Genomic DNA, 16,316 nt, shown 5'->3' on the forward strand with positions numbered 1-16,316 from the left:
CTTATAAACTTGTTGTATTACTTTTAAATCCTCTTTTGACACAATAATCTTGCTTTGGTTAAATCGTTAGATATCCTTTAATCTTAACTCATCTATCTTTCATGCTTTCGCGTTGTGTTTATTCTCCCTGTCGATATCTGACAGTAATTGATTACGGCTCAATTTTATGAGGCTGCTTGGAGGACGAATAAAGAAATTAAGTCGGTCAATAAGCCCTGCAGCTGTTTTCCTTCCTCCTTCCATTACACCGTGATTACATCTGTATTCTCCTCTTGCTTTCTCCATCCCCTCATGGTCTCGCTGCTATGATGTTGTGTTGTCAGCTCGACCATTTTAAACAATATTGAAAATAAGTCTTAATAGTTCTCAGTCCAAAGGCAGGAACATTGAAGATAGGAAACCATTCATTCAGAAATCCCGGTAAATCGGGGATGTTGTCTATGTGTGAAGCCAAGTGGTGGCATGTTTTCCTGCAATTTAGCTGGAAGGTACTGCTCAGATTAATGACTAAATAAGCAGTTAATATATGCGAGTACAGCGATCCTCCCTGCAACCTGAGGGCCGTCAGCATGTGTTTGTCTGTCAGCGTTGGCTCGTGGTTTCGCTGCTGCTCTGCAAGGAGGGTGGGGCAGCAGACATATGGCTGTATGCAATGTTTTATTGATTCTTTGATCTTCACATTTCCTTTTTGTCTCAGTTACACCATATTTTTCCACGTTATGCACCATTTAGAAGTAGCATTTCGTACTTATGGGTGATTGTTAGTTCTGAAGTTACTTTTAAGGCTGCTGCGCAGAATTGTGGCTTTGTCCATAAGCTGATATGTTGCTGTTGGGTGATGTTGGTTAGATGTAAAAAAATAAATGAAACTTCTACGATCTAGATATATTTTGTATTGTAATATATTTGTGCCTTAAACATTGCCAACATTTCTTACATTTTTTTGGTTTACATTTAATTGATTGTTCTTTGTTCAGCATCCCTTCCAGAAAATGCCCCCCTCACTCTTAGTGAGCTAAATTAGCATTGCAGATCATTGCAGTTGAGAAGTCCTGTCAAAGGGCCCACTCCCTTCAAAAAAATTCTGCCACTCAAAGCAAAAAATTAGACCACAAGCGCAGCCTCTAGGGAGCGAACAGCTCCGGTGGACTCGACGTTTGGTGCTTAACACCTTTGCTCATGTTTAATCATAGAAGTCATTAGGCATTGAGTGGGTTGGTCATTTGCATGGATGGGCGCAAGCTTACCTGAAGGAGTTAAAAGGGGTCGATATTGATATATGAGAAGGTGTGGGCCACTTATCGATGTCTCAGTCGATCAGAAAAAAGATTTAAAGAGCAGCCATAAAAGACTACGGTTGTTATTCGCTGGAGCATTTGATAATTTTAAACCCTGTATAACAGAACATTGATTTAATGTTCTGAAATATCCAGCTGATGATGTGGACATTTAGCTAAATGTGTATTGTGGTCTACCCTACAATGTTGTCACAATATCAATATTGAAGTATTTGATCAGAAATATCTTTATGATTTTCTCCATATCACACAGCCCTAGCTGGAGTTGATGTTTGAACTTTTTGTGATTTATTTGATCATTTTGGTTCTCCCCCGTTGGTCTGTAGAACATCTAGAGCGCAGAGCTCCATCGGCAGAGTCGTCCCCAGATCTGCCGGTGTGATTAATCTGCTCATTGCCTGCTCTGCTTTTTGGCCATAACTCAATTCCCTCGGCTCTAAGCTCGGAGGGGGATCTGGAAGCTGCAAATCCAATCTCCCTGCTCTCAGTATTACTCTCAGTGACCAGGCCTCGCCCTACTTCTCCCACCACTTATTAAAGCCTCATGTTGCCGTTGCCTACAGTAACATCAGAAACGCTGTAATGAATTTCCCCCCTGCAGAGCTTTCCACTCGAGATAAAAAAAATATCATGTTGACATCCGATTTTATCTGATTTTGACAGCATGTACACAGCAGCCTATTAACTGTGTGTTATGTCTCAACAGGTCGCAGGGGAACAGAAATATCACCCAGAATGCTTCACCTGTCTGAACTGCAGGACGTTCATTGGTGATGGAGACACTTACGCTCTGGTGGAGAGATCCAAACTCTACTGGTGAGCCTCAAGCACAATTATTAAAAGACATGCAAACGCCCAAATATCAAAGTCACGATTCAAATCAGTCGGAGATGTTAGCTTGTTACATTTCTTTATTCGTCTACTGTCTAACAAATCAAAGCCTTTTTCAGCTTGTGGTATGTTAGCTCTGATTCCCTTAATTTACCAAACCGTTATTTTCTTTTTTTAGTTTTAATATTCTCTCTTCTGAAACAAACTATTCCTCTAAATCCCTTTTGAAGTGCAGTATGGCCACAAAAAAGCTGCCGTTGATTGACACAATCTTAAATGTACGCAGCTTATTTTGGGCTTCAAAGGACTTTTTGGTGACATAACGACCAACTGTGGTGACAAATGACTCAATGCATGGTGGAAACACAGCAAGCAAAGCTAACAGTCCCAGTTTCGATGGTTTTAATCCTAAACCAGGAAAATCGGTAGTTTCCCGTTTCTTTCGTGATTCAGGTTCAGGTTGTTCTTTTCCTGTGGAGCTCCGGGGTTGTGTCAGTGTGAGAGTCAGGGTTCAATGAGCAACAAGCTGCACTACACAGAAATACATAAGAACAAAACAGCCTTTGTCCTCTTCGGTGGAAGTGGATGATGACAATGTGATCGTCTCAGATCATTACATGTATTGAGAGGTCAACCAAATTGAGTGTGTTTTCTGTAAAAATGTCATTTTAATTGAATTATTTCAGCTCTGATGTATTGGTTTTCAATTCTTTCATAGGTATTTTATTATTCTTATTACTCATGGGGTATAATAATGAGCTCAGTGTTTTCTCAAACATCTTGTAAACAGCATGTGATGCTGTAAAAAATGCTGTAATGAGAACTTAATGTTTCCTTATGATTGCATCGACCCTTAAAGGTGGGGTAGGTAAGTTTGAGAAACCGGCTCAATTGTATTTTCAAATTCTAGCGCATTCGAGCTGGTTTCTCCAAAATTACCTACCCCACATTTAAGAGAGAGAGACCTCACTCAATAATCCCATTTTCTGTTTCGAGCTGCCTCTTTCTCATTACTTCCCGTTAGGCCTGAGTATTGGCAAGAATCGGCTCATACAGGAGTTACTACTCAATATTGCGATATCTTTATTTTTGATTTGGAATCTGTATTTGTATTTCTCATAATCCACAGCAATACACACCATCATAAATGTACTCATTGTGTATTGATTGTATTGTATTGTATTGTGATCCACTTTCTGCCACAAATCTGTGTATTTAAACTGGTAATTAAAAATCCATGTCGTGTTTTCGAGTCTGTGTCAGGAAAAATGTATCAAAATACTCAATATTTTCTAACACCCTCACTTTTCCTCAATCCCCCTCTTGCTCCAGCGGTCACTGTTACTACCAGACCATCGTGACACCGGTGTCGCTGCCGGACTCGTCATGCTCGCGGATCCCTCACACGGTCACACTCCTGTCCATCCCAGCCTCTGCCGAGGGCAACAACGGACGCAGAGGGCGAGGTTTCTCCGTGTCCATCGACCAGCCGCTCAGCCCCACCGGCGGCTACAGTCCTGAACATGGACCCACCATCAGAGTCTCACAGTGAGTCTACCCATCCATGTCTGTGTGTCTGCAAATATTGTGGATAGTCATTGTGTGGGAAGAGAAACTAACGAAAGGAGAGGTCAGTACGTTCGAGGACAAAGGGGGAAAAAAGCTAGACAGTGTGCTAGATGAGGTTCATTTAAATTATACAATAGAGGGGAAGGGGAAAGGAAATGAGCAGAAAGTATGAGTCACTGTTATTTAAATTAGCTGAGACTTGTCAGATCTCAGGTCTGTGTGCAGGAAGGTGCTTGATTTATGATTTTGTTCTTCTGTATCTAGGGTGGACACAGAGTGCATCAGTCCAGATGTGAAAAACTCCATTCACGTTGGAGATAAGATCCTGGAAATCAACGGGACACCTATTCAACATGTCCCCCTGGATGAGGTGAGATTTTACCTCACTGTAAATATGCAAATGAGAATCTCCATCTCATTGTAGCACTATATAAAGCATTTCACCAGACTTCTTCCATGAGAGCATCTCTCTAGCTTCAAAGCAATCTCTGCTGCTCTAACCTGAACTCGTCCTCTCCAGATCGACCTGCTGATCCAGGAGACCAGCCGGCGGCTGCAGCTCACCATCGAGCACGACCCTCACAGTCCAGGACCGGAGGGAGACTCCTCGGAGGCTGAGGATCGAGTGAACGGCCCCCTGACCACCCCTCTGTCAGAGGGCCCTAGCCCCAACCTGCCCATCACACAGCCCCCCGTCCCCGACAGCCTGAGATCCCGCATCATCACGTAAGAAACCAATTTTAATGATGCTAATTGCAGTTTTGCTCTACTTTCTACCATTTAATGTGAAGAGTAAATATCGAATGGCCACAAAAAGACTGTACTGCTTACGTGTAGTTGCATACCATATATACTGTGTTAAAGATTGAGGAACACAAAAGCAAAGCAGAAATGTAAAATCTATATCTGCACATTTTAAGTAACCAACGCTGAGATTTTTTTCTTCTGATGTATCATGTTGTATTGCTCTTTTATATTTTGGGTAAAGTTAGTGTAATGCTTTGTCAAGTATAAATGGTAGACTCCTTAAGCTCATACAGTGAGCCTATTACTGTATGGTCTGGGCATTGTTCTGTCAATAAATACCCTGACACCCTAAACTAAATAAGAATAAAAGTAGCAGCAATCACTAATCAAATACTCTTCTCTATTCCCTTCCTTCTCCTCCTGTCCCCTCCCTCCAGACGGAGCTGCAGCATTGATAAGTCACCCGGCTCCAGCAACGCAGCATCCCCCATCTCCCAGAGGAAGGACATCAATCGATCAGAGTCGCTGCGCGTCGTGTCCAATCAGACGCACCGCATCTTCCGCCCATCTGACCTCATCCATGGAGAGGTGCTGGGGAAGGGCTGCTTTGGACAGGCCATCAAGGTGGGTTTGAGTGGCAGAGACACATATGGCTGTATGTAAAATACATGTACATGAATGTTTTGTTTAGAGAACAACGGTAGTCATACAAACATTATCCAGAAGGTGGCAGCATTGAGATAAGTAAGAGAAGTGTGGAGAGGCAGGAGGTTAAAATGTTTGTCTTTATTACACAGAGTGGAAAAAAATGTGTTTCCCATGCTGACAGTCTCCCCTCAGACTGCCAGCTCAGCTTAATTGATTTGCATCATTGTGTATGTTATAGGTGACCCACAAGGAGACCGGGGAGGTGATGGTGATGAAGGAGTTGATTCGCTTTGATGACGAGACACAGAGAACATTCCTGAAAGAGGTGAGTGGAGACAGGCAATCCCAGATGTTACGTCATTAGGGAGTGTGAGATTTACTCGAGTTATCTTTTCAGAGGTTGAATCAACTATCTGTCATAAACAGACATCTGAGATCAATAGGTGTTGACCTCAGAGCATTCAAAAATAAAAAATATTTTCTTGAATACAAACAGTTTTATTCCAAAAAATGAGGGCAGTCAGTACTTAAAAATGATAGTAAAATAAGTTTGATGAAGGTTTTTAATTCCTGGTCCAGCTGCGAAAATCTTTGCTGAGGAAGAAAGACTAAAACGTTTTTTTGTAATGATTGTCAGTATAGCTAAAGTAAGCAGCACTTCTGTGTGAATGTATCACACAGAAGAATAAAGGAAGAGTTGTTATTGACCAAATAAATGAAAGAACCTCTGAAAAAGGATATCGAGGAAAGTGTTAAAACAGTTCTTTCCCCCAAAAAGGATAGATGAGCAGAACTCATTATGCCTCCCACACAGAGCGTCATCTTTCTCCGGTCCTTCCATTAATCTGAAAAGATAACAGAGAGTGACTCAGACACAGAAGTTAAGACTTCTGTGGGACTTGTTTAATTATGTTCTCCCCGTGATCTGAATAACTTCTGTTCCTGTTTAATGTTGAGTATAGTAGACTCATTCATCCAATTAAAATCCTTCTAATTGGGAGGTTTGAAGTTCATGAATATTGTTCCCGTATGTGTGGACTAATGAATTTATTTTTAGGTTACGATAACACCGAGTCCTTGCTATGTAATTGGTGTAACGGCTATAAAAGAAACCCGACCACAATGAAAGCTGAGCTCGAGTCTCAAATGACTGAGTCTCTTGTGATCTTGTCTGAGTAAGGAATGAGAGCAGGCTTTTCAGACAAAGACATCATGCAACTTTAAGGGGTAATACTTCAGGTTTATCGGTGTGTAATAGTGGCCTGCCTCCTCTTCCTCCTCACCCCAACCCTCAGGGAGAGAAATGTTTGATGCAGTGTTATACTGCAGACATACTGCAGTCATGCTGCAAACACTTACACTCTGAGTTTATTTAGTAGTTCTCAATTATACAGGATGTTTCTCTGTTGCATTTCAAATAAACAGAGTTAAAACTGTAAGAGGTGCGAGCATGCGCTGTGGGATTTGTGATGTCATCAAAAAACGAAATCAATGAAAATTGATATTCATGTCAGTTTGTGAAGATGACTGTTGGCTAAGTTTACACTTATCGGCCGATTGGCTATCCAGCTTTTTGGTACATCTCATTCAATTGGGAAACATTTTAAATCTTTTTTGGACTCTCAAATGTTCATACTTAAGGTAAAAGAATAGTTTTCTGAAATAAACTAATTTGATTTCTTATCAAGATGAAAAGTATAGGAGCAAGATCGTGTCTCTACGATAAAGAATAGGTCTAGCTCCATGTCAGCCATGGATTGTTGAAATTTCCCTAGGTAATGTTTCATTCAACAACATCCAGTTAACGTCACCACCATGCAAAGTTTTTTTTTTATCTATGTGTGACTTAGTGTATTTTGCAAATAAACTAAACAAAAGGCATTATTCACATAGAATCTAGTTCTGTGTTTAACAGAGATGTAATGTTCATTCATTAGTATTTAATGTTTTATTACGCTATGACTAATCAAAAATTAGGTTGAGTCAAATTTGGCAGACAAACAGGATAGGATAGAAGACCACGGCTCATTATCCAAGACTGTCTCAGATTTTTCCAAACGTCTCGTCACCCTCCTAAAAAACAAAGTTGCTTGCAGTAGTCCAGAACAAAACCCTTGAGACAGAAACAGGGAGGCTGTTTCCCTGTTTCCCTGTTTCCCTGTTTCCAGTCAAGATAAGCTAACCAGCTGCTGGCTGTAGCTTCGTATTTATTTGTCTATGAGAGTGGAATCAGCCTTTCTTTCCAATGGCAAGAAATCAAGTACTAAAGTTAATAGTCAGCTCAGATTGTCAATGTCCTCGAGCAGCATTCAGTGAGTAAAACTGTGTGACGTTGTTTCACCAGGTGAAGGTCATGCGTTGCCTGGATCATCCAAATGTGCTCAAGTTCATCGGAGTCCTCTACAAGGACAAGAGACTGAACTTCATCGCAGAGTACATAAAGGGAGGCACCCTGAGGCAACTCATCAAGAAAATGGTGAGAGGGTAGTGTGTGCGTGTAAACATACTAATGTGTCTACTTCCTGTTCAGTATTAAAATTGCATTCATTATACGTTTTAGTAATAGTAAAGAAAATATGTTGTTGTATTGCCTCAGGTAGAGTCTATGCATTTTGTAGATGATTGTATTGTTAGATGGTTTTATTTTATGATTAATCAGCAGAGGCCGCTGAGGGAAATAACATTGAATTGTTATTATTTGCTCACAGGACAGCAACTATCCCTGGAACCAGCGGGTCAGTTTTGCCAAGGACATAGCTGCTGGAATGGTGAGTTCAAGGACCCATAAGTGCCTTTGGTTTTATTAGCTACTGTACTTCTGTGAATCCACTGCAGACCATAATATTCCTTGATATTCAGCAGTAGATAGAGCGGCATTGCTTCTTGTTTTTAGCACTGCTGCCTCCCTCTAGTGGTCATGTTAGTGAGCTGCAACACTTCCGTTAACAATGTGCACATTTGTTTCCATCCCCTCTATGGAAATTATAGCAAGAATTCCTGCAGGATTAGAAAATTGTTTTTCCCTGATATGGGACAATGTAGAATGTCATGCATGACTGGATTATTGTTTTTTCAACATCAGCTACTTGAGACGAAACAAGGCAGGATTGTTCCTCTTGGCATGGGTTTTAGATTACCACTAAAAGCCTCTCTTTTTTTATTCTTCCTGACTTTCTGTCCTCTCCTATCTGTCCATCTATCTGTCATTCAGACATATCTGCATTCCATGAACATAATCCATCGGGACCTGAACTCACACAACTGTCTTGTACGAGAGGTAAGGCAGTGTGTGTGTGTACATGTGTGTGTGGAGTTTTGTAAGCAGTAGCTTTAACAGACAAAGCCTTCCTCCCTAATAACTTGGTAGTGGAAACTTCCAGCTTACCCTACTCAAACAGAGACAGTACAGTACGTATGTGTCACAAGCTTTGAATCGTTCCTGAAGTGTGTGAAAAAATCCACAAAAAGTTCAATTAGAAGCTTAGAATTGAATTTTAAGCTGTTGAACGAGCTTGAAACTAGTTGCACACTGCTACGTTGAAGCATTTTTACATCCCTCTCTTAGGCAGTATGTACTGTATGCTTAAAGAAAAACTAGAACATTTAATGACATGTTTCATTTTCTTGGTGCAGGACAACACAGTGGTTGTGGCAGACTTTGGGCTGTCTCGCCTCATGGTGGTCGACAAGCTTGAGGAGAAATTCTCACAGGGAAATTTGCCCGGCCTGAAGAGGCCCGACCGCAGGAAGAGATACACGGTGGTGGGAAACCCCTACTGGATGGCTCCTGAGATGATCCATGGTATGATCTCTAAATCATCTTTTTAAATGGCAAAATTACCTTCTCAGAGGAAGAGAACTACAATCTATGCAGTTCTACATTTGCTGTGTAATGTGGCATTTCTTCAAACAGCCTAATTTGGTTATTTTCTCTTTCCAGGGAAGAGCTACGATGAGAGAGTAGACATCTTCTCCTTTGGTATCATGCTCTGCGAGGTGAGTGACTTTTTAATGTTGGGGTAATAAAAGCCAAACCAGGTTTTTGGTGTTTTACAAGAAGTAATGTTTGATTAGCAGAACTTAAATTCCGTAATAGCTTTTTCCCAAGGCATCACATTCTGCTTACAAGTTTGTTTCCTTGTCATTTAAAAATGAAATAATGTAAACAGTCTCAACACATCTCATTTCATTTGGCCAGAGGTTACCACCTATACAAATGTTTTATTTGATTTCCCATCACTCGTTCAGCCACAAGACTAATTTTAATTTGTGCACAACTGCTCTTCACTCTCTTTCACTTCTTTGTCAAGATTCAACTTACTTCACGTAATATTTCCTAGATTTTCCTGCAAAATATGGAACATTTGGTGATCTGTGATCCAATTATTTAAAAACATCCATTTCATTTTATTCAATTCAATTCAATTCAAAACCTTTATTTATCCAGGTAAAATCCCATTGAGATCAATGATCTCTTTTTCAAGGGAGACCTGCAGCCTTTTTTTTTTGTCATCTATTTTATGATAGAAATGTCTAGCTTTTCCAGAATTCCAGATATTTTCTCTCCAAATAAAAATCCAGTCCCAAAGTATGGTAAGCCTTTGTCCTGGCCACACACCATCCCCAGAGTATGACTTCCCCAGATGGGCACCATTAACCCGGCGATACTACAGGGATTAGAGAAAGCAGAAAATCAAAGTCTTCTTTGTGTGGCTTCTGAGAGGCCGGTAGTTGTGGTCTCCTGGCAACGATCAGCTTCTGTTTGCAGGGTTTACTGGTGTTCAGCAGATCAACACAGGAGGACCCAGGTGTAACCTATCTTACTCTTTTTCTCTCCTGTTGTTTTTCTCGGGCTCTCCAGGTAATTGGCAGGGTGAACGCAGACCCAGACTACCTCCCCAGGGCGATGGACTTCGGCCTGAACGTGTCTGGCTTCCTGGAGCACTTCTGTCCCCCTGATTGTCCCCCCGCCTTCTTCCCCATAGCTGCTGTGTGCTGTGACCTCGATGCAGACAAACGGTCAGACATCTTCAATAGATTCACATTGACATTTTACAAAAGGCCAGTTTACCAAAATAAATGTTAGCATCATTTGCTGAGTTGTTCATGTTTGTGATGTAGCTCTGCCTAACAGAATATTTAGTGGCACCTTTCACACATTTTAAACTCAGGTGCAATGTAACCAATTACAAGTTTCAGCTTTAATTGTACAAAGTTTGACACATTTTTAGCTTTTAACAAAAGTATTTTCTAACATAAACAGTGATTCTGTTGATCATCATGGAAGACGGGGTTAATAAGAGATGTTGATCTATATTTTTTGTAATGGTCTGAGCAGCATTATGCCCTCCATTGTTTTGTGAGAAACAACTGTGATATTTAGCAACTCACCCTGGATCTATTAGGATGAATATCTAGAATTCTGAATGAATCAAATGTTTTAAACTGAGATCTGCTTTCTTGATCTTTAGGCCTGCTTTCTCTAAACTGGAGGAGTGGCTGGAGAACCTGAAGATGCACTTGGACATTGGTCTACCGCTGGTGTCTAAAGTGGACCAGATGCACAAGGCCTTCTGGGAGAACCACAGCATTCCCCGCCCTGAAAACGGCCTGCACACCCACCCCGAGCAGCCGGAGTAGTCCTTTACACAACTGGAGGAGTGGGAAATTAGATGAACCTCCACACAGGCAGCGAATGCCTGCTTCAGGTGGAGCAGTGGCTGGAGCTGTAAAAACTCCTCCCTGTTTAACGCTGCGGGCGCAGGCTGGCTCAGGCTGGACGAGAAGACTCGGGGAAAAGGTGGATCTGAAAAGCCACCTGTGCAAGACGCACACACACACATTCAAAGTCAAATCAAGAGACATTTACTACGATAGCTGGATTTTGCTGCATCTGACGCTAAAGTGGAACATGTCATATGCAATCAGACCCAACTCTCAAATCATGACTCAAGTCATGAATCAGTTAATCTAATCATTAGGTGTCATTCCATACACGATTACTTATTGTAGTGTGTATATTACTGTAGACAAAGGCAAACTTCCTCTACATAGTGTGGTATGTGTTTCCTGGTTTCTTTGACTTTGCTTTGATTTTGCTTTTAAAACTGAGCTTCTGAAAAACGCAAATGCCTCCCGCATGTCGCTTAAGACACAAAAGTCAACTTGCTGTCAAACTTGTAAAAGTCAAACAAAACCTTTCAAGCTTTTCACTGAAGAGTGCATGGGTGTAAATAATGGTGTCAGGTAGGGCTGCTCGATTATGGCAAAAATCATAATCTCGATTATCTGGGTCAATAATTGATATCACGATTATTAAAAACGATTATCCATTTACTTTGAAAACATCAATTTATTGGAGAAAGAACATTTGAACAGTATATTTTAACAGTTGATTACCCTGAACTTTAAGTATAACTCAACTGAAAAACCAATAAAAAAATATAATACATTTTTTTAATAATAATAATAAAAAAATAATCGTTTTATTTCTATTACGTTGTTTTCGTAATCGTTGCAAGCCATAATCGTAATTGCGATTAAAATACGATTAATTCAGCAGCCCTAGTGTCAGGTCATACTTCATCGTTTCCCACTGACCTCATTTGGTCAGACAAAAGGAGACCTTCATGTGTCTGCGGCCCCTCCATCATTTATTGTGTAGCACTGATTTCACATTGAGGTACATTGCATACATTAGGTACATTTAAGAGCTGTATCTCATCCACATTGACATGGCATCTTATACATTCAAACACATAAAAGTGTACATAGCTGCCGACATTGTAAATGTTTTAAATATTGTAAATGTAAAGACATATTTTATATACGTATGCTACATCGCCATATTTTTATTGGCCGACCAGTTGAAAATTAGGAAGGGTTAAAGGTTAACTGCAGTCATAAGGGCACAGCTGAAAGATGTTCTGTTTGTTTTATCTACAATGTCACCACTGTGGCAGGTAAGATGCTTTTAGCCTTTGAAATAAGAATCTTATCACAAAATATCCCCTACCCACAGTTCAAGCTCAGTAAATGTTACATTCTGTCGTTTCCCTCCATCAAGAAGTCTTTCTTAACATTTGATCGGTCATCTTTTTAATGCACTGGAGTAAATGTAACCGTAACACTGGATTATCTAATCACATCAAACTTGCTTAACTAAATCTGCACATTATGATAAACAATTATATGTACTTTGAAAATGTTTAAAGGCAATCAATCTGTTGTTAATGATTCACTCTTGTCTCATCATGTGCTGTACATTAGTTCAGGTGTGGGGATAATATCACCAGGTACTGCCCCATCGTGTCAGCTGTCTGTCCACATGTTTGTCTCTCCTCCCGTGGATCAATCAATGTTGTTTACATGTAAATGCTAACTGTAAATATCACTATATATATGTGTCTGTCCTTGCATTTGTCTGCGTGCATTGCATAAATATACTCACTTCTCAGAAATAATCTCTTCCACTGTCAGATTTCTCTCTGGCACCTTCTGACATAAGTTTTCTTTTTCTAATCAGAACTTTTTTATTTCCTGCTGTTGTTTTCACAAGCTGCATGATGTACTAGCTCGGTCTGTTCAGATTTTCAACCAAGCTCTTTTTTTCTCTAAATGCTGTAATTTTAAATACGAAAACAAAGAAGGAAAGATAAAAGAAAAGTGAACAGAGAAATTCAAGCTTAAAATGAAATGGGGGGAAAAAAACACAGCATCTGTTTTTATATATAACCACTGATATCTTTTTGTATAGATTTGAGTACTTTAATTTGCACTATATTACCAAATGGCTGGATGAAGCCATGTTTGTTAATTTCCTCTCTTGGGCTACTTGTGATAAGGAAATGCATTATCTCGGTTCAGGTTGATATATGAATGCAAGACACTGATGGAGCCTTTCACCTGTAAAAAGGGTATCTGGGAAATTCATCCTCTTGAGAGCAAACTGTTTCAAATTATTTAGATGCATTTGTGCATGGATCGACTTTTAAATACGGCTTTGGAGCCTGCTGGACCCCTCTGTGATCTAAAGTCATATATCTATAACTATATTTACATTTTCAAGCCTTTTTAAAAGTCTTTGCTACCAAGAGGATATCCCAGGTCTGCCTGCTGCCTACAGACTGGTCCTTTGTGAATGATGTTATTTCTGACTGCTTGGTTTCGTATGTGACGCCCACAGAGGCTGCAACCACTGCTGGTCTTTCTGATAGTAGAGCACTTAACGCTGGCCTATCTCACCTCTCACCTCCTCATCACACTCCTTTGGCTCAGGGCCGTATTTTTCTCAAGCTTTCTTCACAACTCTGTTAATTCAGCAGCTTACTAGAAAAGCAGAATTCAGCAGTAACAGTGAGACTTAAATAGCATGTACCCTATTTCAATGTGTAGGCTGATAACATAAAACGTGCTTCTGCAAAACCGTGGGCATGTTTCTGCACACGAGTGGCTTCTCCATGTTTCTGTCTGGCCACGTCGAGCATGTCAGGTGTGTCTGTGAGGACGTGTTAGGATCAATGAGAAGGTCGCCGCAGCACTTCTTTGCAAAGGATCGTTACCTCTGAACATTGCTGTGCCTTTGTTGTAAGCTAGCCTTGCCAACTACTCGAAAACGTGATCTGATTTCCTTTTATATGTATCATTAAGTGCAAGCCTGATTCAAGTGGATTGATTATCATTGCTGATAATATGTTGTATGAAATTTCATCTTGTGGTGTATCATATTTATAATTTCCAGATCTCCATTGTTAGTTTTGATATTATATTTCTTTTTTTGTCTTATTTAATTTTTTTTTACACACAAGCTGTGAAAACAATTCTGCACTTTAATCCTGAACCTGAACATTTAGACTCTGATGAGGCGACTGTTTTTTTTCTTTCTTTTGTCACAGCTAAAAATAAAACTGTTGCTTCTAAACCAAGCCAAAGACTCAACGTGTTGATTAATGACGATGTTTCTCAGACACGGTTATTCTCTTCATGTTCACTCTATCATTAGCCTTCCTGACATTTGTACTACTGAAGCAAACACAGAGAACAAAGTGGGACAGCTCCGATAATGTGTTTAAAATCAGTCCACTCAGAATATCACTGCATTATCGTCAATACATTTATCTGCTACAATAAAGTGGGAGAAAATACACTGTTTATTTATCCAAAATAATGAATTATTTGGAAATATAGTAACAAATAGACCACTAGATGTCACTATTTATCTGCTTTTTTATTTGTATGGTAGATTAAAGGATACAAATATAATATAAGTACAACATAGTATAATACAAAAATAAATACAGCTGCTAATCTCTGGTGGGCATTATGTACATACTTTATTCCGCAGTAAAAGTATTGCACTCAAAATACGTTTTATTTTAAGTAAAAGAACTAGCAGAAATAGCTTAAAGTATTAAAAGTAAAAGGTCATAACATGTCAGTATTTAAAACAGTTATCAGAGCTATGTAAAGGCTGTGTAAAGTAGTTGCACCATGTATGTGATTAAAACATGAATTCAGCATGATTATTATAAAATGTAATGTTTTTAAAAAAGGGCTCACCTTAGGTATAGTATTATGCTATTTCTGTTGTTATTTTTACTAGATTCTGACCTGTAGGCTAATGGAGTCCTTGTATACTGCGGATTAGTATTAGCTTATTTTACATAAGTAAAATATCTGAATGGTTCTTTCCATCACTGAGGGATTGTAGCTAACAATGACTGGTCCACAACCGCCATTGTTAATCTTTGCAAAGATATGAATGGTTCGATATTTTCATTTTTTTCTTGCAGGTGCATGTGACGCTTCTCCCATCGCGTCCACGTGCGATTGTTTTCATTCCGACACTGCTGCAACGGCTCGTGACGTCACCTGTCTGGCTGCCTCGTTGAACGACACTGAGTGCATTAGTGTGTTTTGAGTGTGTGCTGCTACCAAACACACAGACTAACACACACTCAAGTGGGACGGTCCAACACAACGCACGGGCTGTCATTTCACCGCAGTTGTGTTGGGATTGAGAGAGAAAACTAAGGAAATACCGAAGAAGAAAAAGAAGGGAAAAGAGGAAAAAAGAAGACGAAGGTCTGAAACTTTTAAAGATGGAAAATCCGTCCAACAACCGGTTTCGGTCCACAATCTTCAACCATGGTGAGTTTCCTCACATCTGACACTGCATGTGGGATGTGTTATTACTCCAGTGATGCTATTCTACTGTCGTACATTTGGACTGAAAATATCCTACACCTTTCAATAAAATCGTTATTTTGACACACGGAGCTAGCATGCACCGTTCAAATACATCAACTCGTCACTCTATCGGCCTACAACTGAACATCTATCCAGGGTTTTCAAGCCGATGATGGCAGTATATTGAGTTGTATGTGTGCTGGGAGATGTTAACACTCACTGGAGAAGAGGGTACACTTCGTTCTGCTAAACGAGAATCCCTCAACAGCCTCCATGGGACACGCAGAGCAGCACACTGTAATTCTGCAGTTATGCAAGAGTGGCACTAAGACTCACCACAATAAACTATTTCTGGACCACGAAGAAATAATGTTAGCTGGATAGCATACTGACAAACCAAGGGCTGAAAGACTCGCCCATCACCACACTGTTGTTGTTGTTCTATTCACCCTGCACAGTGGTGGAAAGTTAAAGTACATTTACTCAAGTACTGTACCTAAATAACATTTTGACAGACCAATTTTCCCAAAGTTGAGGTTCATTTGTTCTCTTTAATGACACAAAGTGCTGTCATTGACTTCTGGTCGACAATTTGGCAATTTGGCATCTATCTGCAATAAGCTTATATCATCTGTATACATTTTAATCAAGTTAGCTCTTACTCTATAATCATAAATATAATACATAAAATAGTTTCCTGTTGAATCCTACACAGACCACCTCAATCTCATCATGTCTAACTATGTAAACTCCCAGCTTGTCCCCACCTCATGATCTCCCCCGGTCTGTTCAAATGACGTAGTTTATTTTGAGGCACATCATTGTCATGATATGGAGAACACTGAGACATCTGCATTGCTGAAACTGTTGACCTGCGGTATACTGCTGCTGTGGTGGAGATAGAGCAGGGTGATGATGGGAGGTGATGACAGCTCTCACTTCGGAGACAGTGAACGACGTAGTGCTGAGCCTCATGTGCTTTTCTTTGCATGTGTTGATCATGCTGCACCTCAGATGTGATGATTATGTTTTATC

At 40.1% G+C, this 16,316-nt stretch overlaps 1 protein-coding gene across 2 annotated transcripts in view; it reads left to right on the plus strand.

Annotated features, from left to right (window-relative positions):
* The window catches only part of limk1a (LIM domain kinase 1a), a 50,205-nt gene extending 36,188 nt beyond the window's left edge, over positions 1-14,017 (plus strand). For both annotated transcript variants that reach the window (XM_079677347.1, XM_079677348.1), the window contains 13 exons: positions 2,005-2,114; positions 3,462-3,677; positions 3,963-4,068; positions 4,219-4,424; positions 4,883-5,069; positions 5,332-5,418; positions 7,438-7,569; positions 7,802-7,861; positions 8,305-8,370; positions 8,727-8,895; positions 9,034-9,089; positions 9,955-10,112; positions 10,565-14,017. In XM_079677347.1, the coding sequence (XP_079533473.1) occupies positions 2,005-2,114; positions 3,462-3,677; positions 3,963-4,068; positions 4,219-4,424; positions 4,883-5,069; positions 5,332-5,418; positions 7,438-7,569; positions 7,802-7,861; positions 8,305-8,370; positions 8,727-8,895; positions 9,034-9,089; positions 9,955-10,112; positions 10,565-10,733 (1,722 nt within the window). In that variant the 3' untranslated portion in view covers positions 10,734-14,017. The remainder of the gene's footprint in view (positions 1-2,004; positions 2,115-3,461; positions 3,678-3,962; positions 4,069-4,218; positions 4,425-4,882; positions 5,070-5,331; positions 5,419-7,437; positions 7,570-7,801; positions 7,862-8,304; positions 8,371-8,726; positions 8,896-9,033; positions 9,090-9,954; positions 10,113-10,564) is intronic.
* The last annotated feature ends 2,299 nt before the right edge of the window (positions 14,018-16,316 follow it).

This window comes from Notothenia rossii, assembly GCF_949606895.1.
Source record: "Notothenia rossii genome assembly, chromosome: 4".
NCBI lineage: Eukaryota > Metazoa > Chordata > Actinopteri > Perciformes > Nototheniidae > Notothenia > Notothenia rossii.